General features: G+C 44.7%; 1 protein-coding gene and 1 long non-coding RNA gene across 3 annotated transcripts in view; one reads left to right on the top strand and one right to left on the bottom strand.

The window, feature by feature from the left end:
* Positions 1–17,003, top strand: part of LOC311439630 — a 45,657-nt gene that overhangs the window by 28,185 nt on the left and 469 nt on the right. The window lies entirely within an intron of this gene.
* The window catches only part of LOC311439628 (dual specificity protein phosphatase 13B-like), a 28,017-nt gene continuing 14,855 nt past the window's right edge, over positions 3,842–17,003 (bottom strand). The window contains exons 3-5 of one of the 2 annotated variants that reach the window (XR_014694866.1): positions 16,438–16,658; positions 10,100–10,434; positions 3,842–7,097 (exon numbers count right to left, since the gene is read on the bottom strand). Coding sequence is in view for 1 of the 2 variants with exons in the window: in XM_084525548.1 (XP_084381674.1) it covers positions 10,178–10,434; positions 16,438–16,658 (478 nt within the window). In the remaining variant the exon portion in view is untranslated. Of the gene's footprint in view, positions 7,098–10,032; positions 10,435–16,437; positions 16,659–17,003 lie in introns of those variants that run through there. The other variant, XM_084525548.1, reaches the window with a different exon arrangement.

Raw genomic sequence — 17,003 nt, 5'->3', positions numbered from 1 at the left:
TAGGTGTTAGTCTGCAGCCCTTATGACCTAGAATCACAACCTGTGATTCTGTGACAATGGCACGTGCTGACTGCAGATTATTTCCATGTTCACTTCTGACCTTTCTTTAATAGTGCAAACTCTGTTAATATTTGCTGACTGTAGGTCCAGCCTGTGTTTTGTCACCTTTTCTCCGCTTTACCACACAAACTGTTTTTGGATGTTCTTGGTCCACATCATAGCATTTAGGCTGGGATTTTACCTGCCCTTTTATGCTCCAAAATGGGGACTGCTAAAAAATTCTGTCTGTAACTTTATTGTCCATAGAGCAGAAGAGATCATCAGTCCAGCTCATTTATTATTTTCTATCACTGAGGCACAAGGCAGGAGTGTAACAAATGAGTGCATCTGTTTCCCAGTCAGAATTGATCAACAACATTTATGCTCTGAGCATTGCTACTCTTAATTGTTATGCAGTGTTAAAGTATTCATTTTTGTGAAGCCAGCCAGGCTCTCCCACACCTTTCAGCCCATCCACATTACCATGTTAGCACTGAGTATTTTAAGCCTGTAGCATAACCCATTGCTCTTCTATTAAGATTCCCAAGCACCTGCATTTTTCCACGAATCTTTTCAGTGTGCTTTATTCCAGCTGCTGCAGGTGCTGATTTCAGCATGAATGATGGCCTCGATCCCCTACATTTCATAATTAACAGATAGCAAAGTGTCAACTGAGTGTTTTAAAAGAACATTCATGTTGGAGAATTTCAAGTGAACGAAAATGAACTCAAAATGACAACAGCCCTGAGACAAGTGCCCCGTGCCAGAGAGGAGCGTGCAGCGCGGTGGAAGGGAACTCCTGCTGCCTGAAAGGCGGTGCAGGGAAGGGCAGAGGACGTCAGGAGGAGTAAAACTGGGGGGAAGCTGGGTGGGTGGTAAGCAGGGGGATTTGAAAAACCTTTCCAGGAAAAGAGGACTTGGGTGTGAGGTACAGAACTGAAGTTTTTCAGGAAAATGAGCAGGAGCTGATGCCTATTGCAATTATGGTTCATTTACTATTAGAAAAGTAATATGTATAAATAGTGCATAGAATTACTGCTAAGCGTATTTTTGAAATGCCTTGAATTTTTCAGTGATAAGAAAAAGCCTGGTTTTAGAGAGAGAACTATGCTGCACACCAGAGATAAGTACAGGCTTTACCTATTGACTTATCTCTTTAAAAAAGGGAGGGAGAGAGGGGTGGGGGGGAACCCTAAAGGAGGAAAAACATGAAAGTGGAATACATCAAATATTGTTTCCTTGGAAACAAAAAGGAAGGTTACATCACAGGGTTCAAGACTATAAATAGAAACCTAACAGTGCAGATGCAGAAGAAACTCTTGTTCCTAGAGGGAAAATTTAGAAATGAGCATGACCTCCCTTTAGACACTGCTGTCACAATGCAGTCAGCACAAGCCGATCTCGAGGACTAGCAGTAAATTTAGCTGCTGGTGTATGACAGTCTTCTCTCAATTAGCTGCAGCATTCGGTTCAGGGAACTGGTTCAGATGGTGAGAAGAGGTGCAATTTTCAGGCTGCTATAAATACAGTCAGTGTCTCCAGAGCCCTGCTATGCTGCAGTGGCAGAAATTATTAAAAGTCTTCAGCTTGCACTCTAAATCCTTCAGGCAGTCATGACAGGGCAGTGAAAACCTCCAGCCCTTATTAATGCTTGTGGAAAGCTACCTGGGTGAAGCGTCACTGTGCTCAGGAGCAACAGGCGAGGTCGGAGCTCAGACTTTTGGACACGATGAGTTGGGGTTCAGGGGGACTGGCACAGGGGTGCCTGTCCCCTCACATCTCCATGCATCCTGCCCCGTTTCTGGGATTCTTGATGCCATGGAGTGTTTATACTACTAGTTGCAAAACCAAATAATGTTGGTTTTGTTGTTACAAGTGGGATCCTTCGGACAATGTCCATGGCTCATCATAAGTCTTGTATTTAAGCGGTGGTCAACTTTCTCCCTGCTTTTACAGTCAAACTTACCCCAGTGTGTTCGTGTAATATTGCTGCTGAAGAGATAGCTTCAAAACTGGGTGATCTGCACGTCATCTTACAGGCTAAAGCAGTTAAATCTTATTTCTAAAGACTGAAGCCTTGCATAAATTGCATTATTATGTGGCCTTTCCAGATGTTTAAAAAATAAATTGATTGGTTATGGCTCTGTGAGTAAATGATTCCTTTCAAATTGAAACACAGATTTGTTCCATCAGTTTGTATGTGATAACACAGGGCCTGGTCAAATTTCCCCTTTCTGGTGGGAATCATCTCAGTTTGACTGGTGATCTTAGTGTGGCTGGCAGCTCACACAGGGCTGCTCCTCCCCAAAACCGACAGAGCAGGGCTTGGAGTCACTAGTAAGCAAAGAGCTTTGCTAAACGTCCCAATGTCAAGGATCTTGATGATGCTGTAATATATATGCATGTATACATCTTTCCCTAGCACTGCTCATTTTAAGGCATAGCGAAGTAAATGAAACAGCATGTGCTCCCAGCTGCTTTAGCCCTAGGACATGTCTGTGGTGTACCAGGTGGCAGTGCTCTAGCTCTTGGAGCTTTTTCATGTCTCAACGTGGTACGCACTCCTAAATCTACCGCAGAAACTCAGCTTTCCTTGGCAGGGGAGCGGAAGAGAAATATAAGTTTATTGACTTTGTCAAGAAAATCATGAAAACAATGAACTTTAAAACAAATAATAGTAATAAAAAGATCCCATGCTTTATAAAGACAGTCTCACAATGGAAAGGGTGGGGGCGAGAGAGGAGTTCAGAACATCTGGGGCTGGCGGAGGTTCAGGTCTTGTTTGGGTTGATAAAGGGGTGATTTGTGTGCATGCCTGAGCCTAGCTGCGATTCTGGATCCAAGGTGGATATTGCCATAGCAAACCTTAAGACTCCAGGTCCCTAATCAGGATAAGATTTGGACTATGTGATTTGTGTCAATCTTTAGCTTAATCTTATGCTTGAATTAAAAAAGAAATAAATAAATACAGAAGTTGTAGGGGTTGTGGCATACTTTTAATGGGAAAAGTTGTTGAGGAGATGATGTTTTAATGTTGGTTTTCCTGCCTGCACAGTTGTTGTCTTTCCAAAATATCTGCTACGCATTGAGAGCTGGTATTTCAGCGTGCAGTATTCTGCCAGTATAACCAGAGCACTCCAGAACCGCTCATGTAATATGCTGCATGGGATAACTACTAGACTATACAGGTTTTTTTTAGCCTGACATGATTTATTTTTTTTTCTCTGAGTTTCTTTCTTTCTTATTTCTTTATTTTTTAGCAAGCCAGCACCTTCATTGGCAGGCAGGCGTTTCTGAGCATTGGGATGACTGTCATCAGCATGACTAGCCTGATAAAGATATATTAGTATTCATCTGTTGAAATGCTTTTGGATGACTGGCCAGATGGACTGTTACTGCACTGATACTTGACATCTGATCAAAAGGATGTGGAATAGCGAAGATGCAGGTAAATTGACAGCGCATGTCTGTGGTGTGAAGCAGGATGGGGTAGGAGCTCAAGGACTTCCTGGAGGTTATAGCGATCTTAAAGTCAGGTTGTAACCACATGAAAGCAGAACTGAGTCTAATCTAAAGCTTTTTTACTATTATTATTTTATTTTTTTTTTAACAATGAAAGATGACAGTAGAAAAAGACATAAGGTGAATTGGAGAGTTGTGAGAGTTGATGAAAAGCGACTTCAGAAAAAATCCAAATATGCCTTTCTGTTTACTGCCTTCTCCCAATCACTCCCTGCCTCCTTGAAAAGCACCAGGCAGCTATTCTGCCTGATCAGATGAGCCTTTTAAATTAAATCTACTCTATTAGCCTAGCGTGTATGCCAGCACTGTTTTCCTTCATACAATTTTCATTTCTTGTAACATGATGTCTCCTTTGATTCATTTAAATATGTTGAAGATGAAAAAGATGGTCAGTCTGATTAACAATCAGTTGTGTGTTCCAGCCGAGTATCAGCTAATTACGTACAGACAATTAACAGTTCCATCTGAGAAACGTGTTGCATAGGCTTCAAATGTGCAGAGCTGGCAAGGCTGAGATTCCCCTAGGAGAGGTGAAGAGGAGAGCAGCCAGGAGCCCCTGCCTGGCAGTGGTGGCATGCCTTCATGAGGGGAGATTTTCTCCTGAGAACCTCTCAGCCAGGCAGTGTTTCCTGATTATTTTTTCTTGCAGTTTTCTTGTCATTGGCTGTTGTAGACTGAGCCCCTTAGAAGTGTTCCTTGCATAGGTGACCGGTCCAAATCACGTGGACTGGAACTTCCAGGCGTGGTCATCACTACAAAAATGCTGCAGCTGATTGATAGCTATATACATGCATGGACAGAGGATTAGAAATGCAAGTCAGTGAATAGAACAGAAGTTAAAAGTAAATTTAATTTTCCAGTAGTCTCTGATTAAAAATGCTGTTTCTCTTTCATGAGAACGGCTAAGAAAAGTGTCTTCAAGTCCAGTCCTGACACCCTGCTGTGTCTCTCTTGTGAATGAGTAATGAAAAGTGGCCATTCATTGCTGAATGATTATTTTTCCCCTTCAATGGAGGGGGGAGAACCCTCCAAAATCCAAGTCTTCTATGAGTCCAGCAGACTAAAAGCATCAGGAAACCTCTGGAGGGAAATAAAAAGTTATGAATGGAGAATAAAATATTGGTGTAGAGCAAAAGGGCTGTTGTGTATAAAGAGCAGATGGGAAAATGTTGGGTTTGAAGTTTAAAAGACAAGGATCTGAATCTCATTCAGTTGAGCAGGGGGAAGTGGTTTGGGTTTCCTTTCCTTGGAGGTTGGCTCCATTTGATGAATTGTCGAGATGTGCTATAAATGTTTAAGATTTATAGGAGAGGCTCCAAGTATTACTAATGAGCAGCTAAAAATAGGTATGATAGGAAAATATAAACTGACAAACAGATCATCCAGCATAACAATAACTTCATAATCACGCAACTGTTGCCAACTGAAGATGGGAGACATGGCATGAAAATGAGCTTTTGTTTTTCACATCTGAAAGTTAAAGGAGTCGGAGTGGAAACAGATGTTCTCCAAAACAATGTGTCAGAATAACTCTAGTAACAGCCAGTTGTCACCAGAGCTGAGCAAATAATTCCTTGCTGGCTGTTTGCTGGCTGATAGTTTTCCAATGATGGGTGGGGTTTTTCTAAAGAGATGATTTCTTTCTTTGTTTTTGTAAGCAACCTAAATGTTTTGGTAGAAGAATATCAATATTTCACTGCTTACAGTTCTGTGCTTCGCAGGTTTTTGGAATTCTTGTCTAAAATCTGTTGATCCTCAACAAGTAAGCTTAAGGGATTTGGTGAATCATTTTGGTTGTAAATTGTTGTGAATAACTCATTGTTGATAGTTAATATTAGACAAACTGATGAATTATAATGCTGAATTATCGAGGAATTAGATGGCTTAGATGTTTGGTCTTCATAAGGAGGGACTTGCAGAGCACTACTGCCTTTCAGAAGTTTTACACTGGGGCACAACCACAAGAGTAGACTTCGTCTATTACTTAGCAAAAAAAAAAAAAAAAAAACAGAGTTTGGCTTTTGTTTTCAGACTTGGTCTGCTGAATTTTTCTCTTCCATATGCTTTCAAGTCAACTGATGATACGTGGACAATTTGACAATGAGATCAATCACTCTTGATGCCATTGTGAATCTCGGTCTGTGCTGGGTTCCCCCCGAACACACCGGAAGGTATCTGGTTGTGAGGGTGGCTGGCAGCCAACAGGACCCGAGTGCAGCAGCCAGAAGCCCCCATCCCTTGACAAGTGGCATTTTGTGTGAGGGAGGCTCTGCCCACGTCTTAGAAGCAGAGAACTCAGCTTCTCAGAAATGGAAGCTGATTCCTAGACCTACTTTAGAATTTCACCTGAAGTTTAGTTACTGATGGTTTTTGTCAGCTGGCTGGATCTTTGCTGTGCAGGTTTTCTATTTCTCCTACTAAGAAAATATTTTGATTTGCAAAGGTATTTCCACTAGGAGATGCTTTGTCTCCAGGGCAACTTCCCTGAGAGTGGTTTTAAAAGTTGGTTTATGGAGAGAACTGAATCTTGGTTTTGCAGCCTTTAAATGCCACTTTAGATAGTAATAAAAAGATTTTATTCTTCTGATACTGTTTTTGCCCTGACTTGACACCTTATTTTCTGAAAACTGGGGAGCCATGCAGTTGTACTGGAGGATTTGATAAGGAAAATGTGGGCTTCAGTGTAACTTAGTGATCAAGTGAGAAAACATTAGCTGGGACACCACACGGCCACCTCACGGAGGGGGCTCTGCAACAGGGCACAAAATGGCTACCAGCAAAGAAGCAAGGAAAATAAGGGATTTTTAAAGGGCGAGACAGGAATAAGGCAGCTTGAATAGCCAGGGCTGTTGAGCACGAGGGTGATGGAGGGATGTTCTGGAGACAGAAGCAGGAGGAGGAGAGCCAGAGCCAGATCCTCTGCTAACATCACTGGGTATTTTTAGGAGCGCTTCCTGAAAGTGCTGTTGGTGTATAAACAGATGAGGTTCCAGGAGGCAGCAGCGAGGGGGAGCGGTATAACTCAGTGATGCTTGTACCACAAATAGTATGCTGCAAAGAGCAAGTTGTTTGACTTTATTAGAACTACAGCCTCCTGCAACGGATCAAGGATCAAGTTTATAAGCAAAATAATTGTAGCTTGAGGAAAACTTAACTGTTGAAAGCCTTGCAGGCCATAGATTCCTGTTTGACTTGGCTTCAGGAGCTGCAGATACTCTTTGAATGTCGGGTATGAAGTAGATTTGCGAAGCACATGCTATTTTGAAGCTCCTCTCTGCAGTAAGCGGCACCTCAGCCTTGTGATCAAGGAGACGCATGAAGCAGAAAATAGGAGGAAGACGATAACATCTGGCAAGTGGACTTGACAGTGCTTTGCAGTTCTGGAGAGGCTGGCAGGAGCTTGGCAGATCTGATCCCAACAACAGGGCTCGGCAGCAGAAAGTCACCTGGTCTTGTTGTGCAGTGCCAAAGCTCAGGCAGAAGTGGGAGCCACTGGCACAAACCCGTGTAATGCAGAAACATAAATTTCCTTGCACCTGCAAGGAAAAGGCTGACACTCTTAGCTGTCACCACTGCACCACATGGCATGTACCTGGACAATGTCCTGGCTGGCACTTCTTTCCATGAGAAACCTGTCCTTGGCAGCATCTCCTTCACTGCAACTTGTTGAAAATTTCTATCCTCTCTTCCCCTGGCTCTTTGCAGAACAGATTTATGGTCCCACTTTCCTTTTACAAATAAAACACTAAGTGCAAATCTGAAGGATAAATAATGCAGTGCAGACATGCCCGCAGCAATACTCTCTGTATTTATCATTGCTGAAAGTCTGGGAGGAAAAGCTGCAGAAGGCATGATATCTTAACTGAGAGAACTATTCCTGTGCTTTTGTGCCAATTCTGGAGGCTGGAGAGAAATTCTGTTGTGTTTTTCCTCAAACATCCTGCTGAAGCTCGAGCTAAGTCCAGGTGCTTTGTCTGTGACATGGGGCTAAGATGGCCATCCTCCTTCAGGGGCTTCCTGGGTAGGAAAGGCACCAGCTCCTCCACAGTGTTGGAGGTCGCTCCTCAACGGGCATGCAGAGCAGAGGTGTTCATAAATAACCCTCAGCACTTGCTCTGTGCTGGCTGAGAAACAGGCATGGAAAAGATGATGGCCTAAATGCTGCTTTGCCTGTATGTATGAGTCTGCTATCTGATCACCTCCCCGTGTATCTGGTAGCATGGTTTGGGGCAGGTAATATTTAGCCAATGTGCTGGACAAGTGTGATAATGGCAGGCTATGTCGAAGACATGCACCTCTGGGGGAGAAAGTGGGACTTTTCTCTACCTGAGTCCTCAGCATCAAAACTGGCAGCTGCCCTCCAGGATCAGTCTCCTGATTAGCAGCAGTGATAGCTGTCAGGAAAGAAGCTATTCCTTGTTTCTCTGGGTGAGCTGGCAGCTTGCAGTGAGCAGCAACTCTGGTTCTGGAAACTGCAGCACAAGATACACTGGAACCACCCCCAGTATTGGTTTTAGTTTTTATTGTTTGACTTGATTCTGGCTGTAATTTTAAGAGACTTCTGCTTGACTAGAGCACAGGGGCAGCAAGGCACTTGAGTGTGCAACCCGTGTGAACAACCTGTGAGCTGGGGCACATCTGTGCTGCTGCAGGCCTTTGCCATACACCTGCAGCTGTGCCACCCAGCCAGTGCTCCTGCTTTGGCAGTGCCCTGGCTTCCTGCGCCACGTGGCAGGGCATCTCTGGCTGTTCCTGGGCAGCCGAAGCAGTCCTGCAGTGGCTGACAGGCTTCACCAGGGGTAGACTTAGGTTCAGTCCCTCTGATGAGTTGTTCATTTTATATGAACACCTGCAGATGTTTCCAGGTGTGCAGTTCACTGGGAATTATGACCTGTCCTGACGGGCTTAATGCACAGATTTTGAACTTGAGCGTTTCATACACCCCTTGTGTTTTAATGTAACGCCATTTGGCTCGGCATCGGTGGTGCTGCAGTGAGCTGAAGGCAGCTGAAAAGACTGCTCACAAAACAGCTTCAGCATGGCCTAGACCTTTCCATTAGGAAAGGGTCCCCAGGCAGAGCTCGGTGGGGCAGACCTAGGTGCCAGGAGTGATCCAGCCACCAGGCCCCCTGAAATCCAACCTCCTTGCTGCAGCAGGAGTAAGAGGCCTTTGAAAGCTGTAACTCCACTGATTTTTCCATCGTTAGCTGTGACCTCCCTTCTGGCCACTTACTCAGGTCTCAGAGCACGGGACCTGTTCTGAGGGAAGAGTCATCTCTCTGTTCCCTGGGAGGAGGTTAGTCTGTACCATTGCTTGCTTTTTACTTACTGCGTTTATGGAGGCAGAAACACCACCTGAATTTCTCTGTAGGCTCTGCAGGGAAATCAGGTTTCCATATTGCATTATGAGAAATGCAGTGGAAGTGTGCTATGCTCGGTTAATTTTTTTTTTTTTTTTTTTTTAATGTATGGAGGCAAAAGAAACTTCAGTTGGGAATGGCTTCTCTCTCTGTTCACCATCCCTAGTGCTATAAATATGAACTGCATGGTACTTTCAGAACTGCAAGCCTTTAAGGCCTCTCAGGGGAAAACATCACACCAAATTAATCTGCCGTCAAGTGGAAATTCTATATTGTTTGCATTTGCCAATGTTCTGTATGTGGCTGTAATTGCACTGAAGCAAATATCTGCTTCGAATTCTTCACAAGATTAAATGTGGCCAATTGGGCGTAAAAGAGTAATCGAAAAGCAGAGCTGCTACTTTGGATTTGTTAGAGGCATTGCTCATTTTTGCTCTGACACAGTGACACCAGGTTCTGCCTTTCAGTCGTAGCAGGGAAACCCGGGGAAGGTGATGCGGAGCACAGGGTTTCCAGGCAAGAGAAGGACGTCCCTGCCTGGCACTGCCACCCCACAGGCAGTGTGCCCACACGTGCTCCTTGCCCCTTGCACAAGCAGCAGCCTCCCTTCACTCCTGATCTCTCTTCCTTCCCAGCAGCATGGCCTTGGCATGCAGCGTCTGCCTGGCCCTCCTGTCAGCCCTCTTTGCCCCCTCTGGCCCTCCTGTCAGCCCCTCTCTGCATTCTGAGCCCTCGCCATAGGTTTGAAGCTGAGAGGATCAGTGAAGGTCCCCACAGGAGACCCTGTGGCTGGTCACAGAGAGAACCCCGGGCCTGAGCTCGATCCTGGGTCGTGTCACCGTGCCTGAAGGAGTGTGTCAGCTCACCAAGCCTGCCGTCCCGCCCTGTGCCAGCTGGATGTGAAAGGTTAAAGATTGCTTGAAAACCTTATGGTTTCTTTTTCTAATTTACTAGTTGAGCCATTTTCCCTCCTGCCATATAAACGCAATTATAAGCAAGTAAAAAGTCTCCTCAAGTTGGCTGTGCTGCCTTTTAATTCTGCACGAAAACCCAACTGCTCCCTGTGCCCTGCACAGCAGGTTGTTAAAGAAACAGGCCCAGGTGGGCGAAATTTCCAATATGAATCCCTCTTTATTTCATTTTCTTTCAATTAGTGGGCTTATCCAAAAAATACATACCGAGCTCCTACCAGCCGTTTCCAGAGGAGTTTCTCAGTGCAGCTACAGCAAAGTCCCTGCAGCATCTGTGCCCCATCTTCAGCTTGGGCAGTGTCTTTGTGTCTGGTAGCAGGAGACAGGCCCTGAGGGCGCTGCTCCTCTGTGTTTGTCCCTTCCCAGCTGGAGATCCAGCTCCCGAAGCTGCTCGAGGAAGCCGGAGTTGGGGCAGATCCCTCTGTGTGAGCGCACGGCCTGAATTGCGTCGGTGAGGGACATGTTCTCGCAGATCATCAAGAAGGCGAGGACAAGAGTTGCAGATCGACTGATTCCCATCGCACAGTGAACCAGTACTTTGCCTGGAGAGTGGAGAGAGGGGTTCAGTTATACCAGAGGGCCAGAAAGTTCGTAACTGCATCCCAGCATCTGTGGTTGTGTCTGTGAGTTTGGGGCTTAGCCCTCAGCCTGGTGGCATGCAGAGGTGGCAGAGAAAAGCGTTCAGAGCTGCACAGCCTGCTTGTGATGGGACCCAGGTGAGGAGGCATGAGCACAACCTGCCCCCTCTTCCCTCTGCTTCTCGTGCCCCTTGCCCCTGTGCCCAGCCTGTCATCCCTGGTTGTCCCTGCTTGCTCACCCCTGGTTTTGGGAGTGATGTAGTCGCCAGTGGAGCTTCAAGTGAGACAAAAATATCCCTTTTGGACGATGACATTAGATCCAGCCAAAAACCTCAGACTGATTGCCCCTGTCTCTCTGGGTGTTAATTCTGGGTACTTTGTGCACAGCTTTTCATCTTAAATCCCATTTTGTTTGTGACAGAGTATTTATTTAGCAACTGCTCTGGTTCTGACTAATGATGATCGCATAGCCACATGCTTGGAGAGCACGAGCATGTGTTGTAAAAACCTGCTCTGGGCAGCAGGTTCAGAGAAGTGTCGATTCTGCAACGTATGTGACACCGCCACCTTTCATTATCCTGGCATGAGAAATCTGAGCTCAGCCCTAAAGATAGACATGTCTTCAGGAGAAATAAAGGGACAAATATAGTCTCCAAGGAAGCAGCAAAAACAGCCCTGGTGCCAGCAGGGATGGACTGGGCATCAAAACCTCAGGGGGAGGGAAGAAGTCTTTGATTGTAATGTAAGGTTTTGCAGAATTGGAAGATCAAGTGATCTTTCATTTGTGTTTTCCAATTCTGGTAGAGGTTTGCAGAATTTATTTGTATTCTGCACAACTTGACGTTGTTGTTCAAATTAAGTTACACTATCTGTCAATTCAATTAACTCTATGGGGATTCTTGGACGTGACATCCTACTTTTTGTGGGAATGAGGAGAAATGCTTTGCACTCCTGCTAAAAGGTGATGTTAATTTCAATTTTCACGAGGCACAAACAAAGGTTTAAAAATAATAATAAAAAACATAGAGAAGGCCTTGATGCTGGGTTTGATTTTGGTGTGCTAAATAGTTTGAAACTCAATCTACTCTTGACCAAAATTGGGCAGAGTTGTTGTTCTGAACCTCATTTCTGCAGAATGGTTCTTGGGTCTATATTTTGCCACCCAGAAGGAATCTTCTGCCTTGGGAAACGCTCACCCCGTCTGCAGTGTGGAACTGAAGACCCAGCTGAACACAGGTACAGGTGCTGCCATTGAAAGCTGCCTGATATGTTTTTATGAGGGCACAGAGAACAGAACAAATTCCAGGCTCCTGCTCGTACAGTCTGGCTCTACTCTGCTGGATTATATCTAACTCTGTGTCTGAGATGAGGAGGTGGGGAGTAAGAGCACACTGAATTTTCTTCCCTGCTTATCTACACTTCAAAAGAGTCCTCCTAGATCAGCAGCTTGCTTTAGAAGACATCTGAGCAAAAGTGAACAAGCCCCAGCTATTGACCTCAGACCCAATCTGCATGGCTCTCTAATTCACTTGTTCCCATGAGGGTGCAGGTATATCGCCTCTTTTACGTGTGCAGTGTCTATTCCACAGCTAGCCTTTTTCACCATGCACAGAGGTTATGATAAATGCTGGTACACTGACAATAAAATGACTGTTGCAGATAGATCAGTCATGTGAAATGATTTAATTAACGTAAAATGGCTCTAATGAAAGCAGATTTGAATTTACTATGTGATTATTTGCAGCAAACAAATTGAATGTTTAACTTGAGTCAGGAAACAAAAGCTGTGTTGCTCTTCAGCTCTGTTTACAGGCTCGGAGCCACGTCCCTTCTCAGGAACTGTAAATGGGTTAAGTGACACTGAACCCACCACGACGTACCACGGCTGAGCAGTGCCCAGAGCACGTCTGCAGCATGTGGGCTGACTGCAGCGACCTCGGTACTGGAGCGTGGCGTCAGCCTCCCACGGGAGGCAGCTCGTCCCAGCGCCGTGGCTTGGTTTCCTGGGGTGGCTGCTGGACCAGGGCCTGGGAAAGCAGTGCTGGAAGCCCTCGTGAGCAGCCTTCACAATGGCCATTGTGGTCCGTTTCTCCGTCATGGGATGGGCAGGGAGGTTATAACCAGATCTTCTGCACCACAGAAGCCGTGCCACAAGCTGATGTCCTCCAATTCTGCCCCCCCAGCCTTTGTTTTAACATACGCTCCAAAGAGAAGTTGGACTGAGCCCACATTAGAGGGCCATGTTGCAACCTTCTCTCAGCGTGTAACAGGATCCCTTAGGAATAATGGGATTAACTGAGGAGAAGTGGGGGCATTTAGCTTCTGGCGTTATTAAATCTTGCAATCCTTACTTGAAATGTTGCACCGCGCATCTCAAGCTACTCTTTGCAGAGGCAGACAATGACTGTCATCTGGCTGGGATTTGTGCAGAACAATAACGCTTGGTTTTTAACAACGGATTATGGATATTGTATCCAGCTCATGCCTGCTGTAACTCTACTGACATCAAAGGGTTTGCAGTAGGGATAAAGTTTGCACATTCAACTTTGTTGGCCAAATTCAAGTTGGGAAATTCAATGTAGCTGAACAAATTAGCCATTAAAACACATAATATCTTATTGTCCTTTTGCTACTCATCATTAATTGAGCTAAATGTCCTGAACTAGCCCTTGCTTCCTTGCAGGATGGATTCAATTTGGCTTCAGACCAGGCTTCAGCTCTGTCACCCAGAGCGAGCGCCCCGGCTGCCCCTGCTGCTCTGGGTCCAGCAGAGCCCCGCTGACCACCAGCAGCAGAGCTCAGCGGGGCTCTCCCCGCTCCACCTCGCTTTCTCATCTCTCCTTGCGTTTTAGCCACCAGCCTCTAGCCAGGTGCATGACGAATGGTCTATTTCTCAATTCACCAGTATCTATGTTTGCGCTTCTTTAAACAGCAAGCAGCCTGAGGAGAGCTGTAAATGGCAGCGGGCCCCTTCTTCCCAGGCCTCCCAGAACAGGTAAGGGCTGTCATCTTCTGGGGAGAGGTGGCTTAAAGTGAGGCACGGGATGTCCCTATGGCAGAGAGAGGAACCCTTTTCTCCTCAGTTAAGCTTGTTTCGTAACCAACAAACAACAGCAACAAAAAGGAAGGAGAGGGAGCTTGGCTCTTCATTTGCTCCAGTGATGTGGAAGAAGGGAAATGCCTTTGAGAGGGTTTACAATTTCAGTAAGTTAATGGGGGACTTAAAACCTGCCTGCTTTAAACATGTTTGGAGAGCAATAAAAGCATGAGCTCTCTACTTGGGAATCTTTCTCTTTTAGTATGGTAGTTTTCTTGGCATGCTTTCATCTGTGTGCTCAAGTTTGCTTTTCCTCCCCCTTTTGCTAAACTTTATCAAACTTTGCTGATTTATGCTTAGGTTTAGTTGCTCTACCAAAAAATGCCAGCTACACAGATGTCCACACAAATGGGCAAGATTAATATTGGTATTACTGAATATCTGTTCAGTTAAGACAGAAATCTGGAGTAAATCAGTCTGTGCTGCACTCTGGATTTGAGGAGTAAAACATCAGAATTTGGTTCAAGCATGATGGGAAAACAGTTCTTGCTTGATTCTAATGAGTATTTGATTCATAGTTTTAAATATGTTTTTGCCTCAGATAGTCTTAACTTCAATTTATCCTCCCAGGTAGAAAAGATAATTTTAATTTCATTAAGAAAAAAAAAAAAAAAAAGCTGAATTTGCTAGTAGTTGTTAAGCAGCAGTCTTAAATGACTTCTCAATCAAACAGAAGTACCTCATTACATCTTGAATTTAATATGAACAGGCCTCTTGTCACCTGGTATAATTTTTTGTTCAGCATCACTGCTTGTAATACATTCAGCTTTTTTCTCTTCTTCTAAATGATGCGAGTAACAATCCCCTCCCTGTCTCATCCCTCCACAGGTCATGGATATTTAGCTGCTAAATTTCTGTACTTCAGGAAATTATGCTTCTAGAACATCTTGTTTATATATTTTCCAAACTGTTGCACTTTCCTTAAAATGATGAATGTCAGCAACAGCTGGACTCTATATGATTGAATTTCACCTTGTCTCCGTTCCCAGAGCCCTGTTTCCATATGGAGTTCAGTAAAGTAGTATCTAAAAGCACAGGAGTAGGGATAAATAGGAACTCTAGACACGATGAGTTCATTGTATTTGCCTTGAGCCCTGACTTGTTCTGCATTCATAACTTTGAGTATTTGGGTATGCATCTTGCAAAACAATGGTTTTGTTTGCTTTTGTGGCCACCATGATTCATCTGTTGTTTTCTGTCTTTTGTCAATCAGCTTGGAATTATTATTATTATTTTAAACTCCTTTTGCACATGCATGAGGAGATTTTGGATCTTACCTTTCCCTGGAGCACCACCAATAATGACTTCAGTTGTAAATAGTATATGCAGTACTAGGCATGGATGCAGATCCAAGTTTCCCAAATATGTTAGTGGTTTTGATATCCAAATGCAACCCTCAGTTCCACAAAGGCAAGTGCTTTCTATCGGGGTGGATTATGCACTCCAAACAGCAGTAAACTCGTGTATCTAGCACAAAGGTGCACTGGTTTCTATTACTGTGTCTCCCTTTCCTAGCTTGTACAGTGTAGATCTCTAGATGTGTAGGTCAGATCTTCTAGATGCACATCACCAGGCTGGGGAGTTAAAATTTCGGAACCTTCACTGGTATTAAAGCTCACTGTCACGTAAGCAGAACAGTCTGCTGAGTGCATAACTAACTGTTCTCTTCATAAATCACTTTTCAGTTCTGTGGCACAGTAGAGACCTGGCGTTGTGAAGGCTCATCCTTAACAGGCACAGTCCCCACTAGCTCCAGCTCTCTGGCATCATATCTGGACACTGTTTAGCAAGCCCAAGAATTTGGCTAGTTATCTTCCTATTTCAAGGTTATTTTTTAGCAACATTGTAGTGTTATCTCCTGACTGTTTTTTTACCAATAAAATGGCATTGTCCTGACCGGTTTTATCAAGTCAGGAGACTTGGTAAACAAGCTCTCTTCAACCAGTTTGCTTCCTAGCAACTTCTTCCCTATATTGTTTATAAGGCTTGTATAGATTGTTGTATTGTGATGTTTTTACACAATCCCAGCTTTTATTTTAAACTCCATTACTAATTTTGCAAGATAAAGTGCATGCATCTCCTCCTGGGTCAGAATGTCCATATAGTTAGTCAAGGAGGTTTGCTATCCTGTTGTCTTTTGGTAACAGAGATGTTAAGTAGTATTAGACACAGGGAAAACCCCTTTGAATGCTTGTTCAGTGCACCCTCCCTGTTTTACCTTCAGAGAAAATATGCATCTGTACAACTATCTTCTTGTGTATTTTTCCTTCATGCACAAAGATAACATGTAAACTGCAGGAAGCTCACACTAATATGCAGTTTTCAAAACAAGCAAGCAAAAAACAGTAAAACCCACTCAAGTGACACCTGCCTTCCAGCCTTCAAGGACTTTCATGCCCTAGGGTGGGTCACTGCCATGCCATGTTCCCTTGCTCAGGGTCTGATGCTCTGTACTGGGAGCACAGCCTTGGCTTTCCTACCCTGAGTCCTGCAGAAGTTTGGGGGGATCTCTGCAATAACTAGTTTGATTTTGAGCAGGAATATCTGAAGAGGGAATGCTGTGAGCCATTCCTGAGGGCTAGAAATAGACTTCAACAGCAGTGTGGCTTCACTTCTGTCTTTTCCTGAACAGGGTAATGATTGCAGTAACAAGGTACTGAGAGTCTCTCTGCAGCTCATGTCATCAGCTTCCCAGACTCACTGTGGGAGTCTGGGAGGCAGGTGTGACGCTGCTTGGTTTGTGTATCTCCATTCTTAGCCACATCTGCAGGTGGTTAGATTATGCCGAGTACTATTTGATCTTGCCCTACTTGGCTCCTACACCAAGGAGCACGCCAAAGGTATGTCACGTGCACAGATGGTCTAGTTACCTCTTGGGGAGTTCAGTGCCGCTCTTATGTACCGAGCAACTGGGTAGAAGTAAATGCTGAGATCAAAGTTGGGGTTGTCCTCTGCTTCTACTCCATAGTAATCCACAGCCAGGTCTTTGTAGAACTTGGGCCCAGTGTCAATGCGAAATCGCCCAGCAGCAGCGTTCACAATGTGAGAGATGCCCATCTGGCTCAGCTGTGCTTTGTCACGAGCGACGTACCTGGAAGAAGACGGGTAGTTTGTATCCCGCTGCTGCACTGCAGTGCGGGATAAAACATGCTGCTAATGGTGTGGTTTGTTACAACAGCCAGTCATACTGGCAGTTTTCTGACAAGTTAGTTAGGTCCAAAGTGTCCACAAAGATGTTTCAAGACAGAATTGGCTTTTTAAGAAACTGGCTGTTATATTTCCTACATTTCCATTTTTTCCCCAAACACCAACTTAGGTTCCTCCCAGGTAAGTAAAAATAAAAAGCTTGTGGTGATGAAATACTTGTGCACAAACTGTTTTTCTGGTTTGCTTTCCCACCAAGTCACCTCTGCTGAGCACCCGTCAGGCCAGGGGA

This window comes from Aythya ferina, assembly GCF_964211825.1.
Source record: "Aythya ferina genome assembly, chromosome: 7".
Lineage (NCBI taxonomy): Eukaryota > Metazoa > Chordata > Aves > Anseriformes > Anatidae > Aythya > Aythya ferina.
Note: the sequence above shows the minus strand (reverse complement) of the source record. Positions and strands in the feature narration are given on the sequence as shown.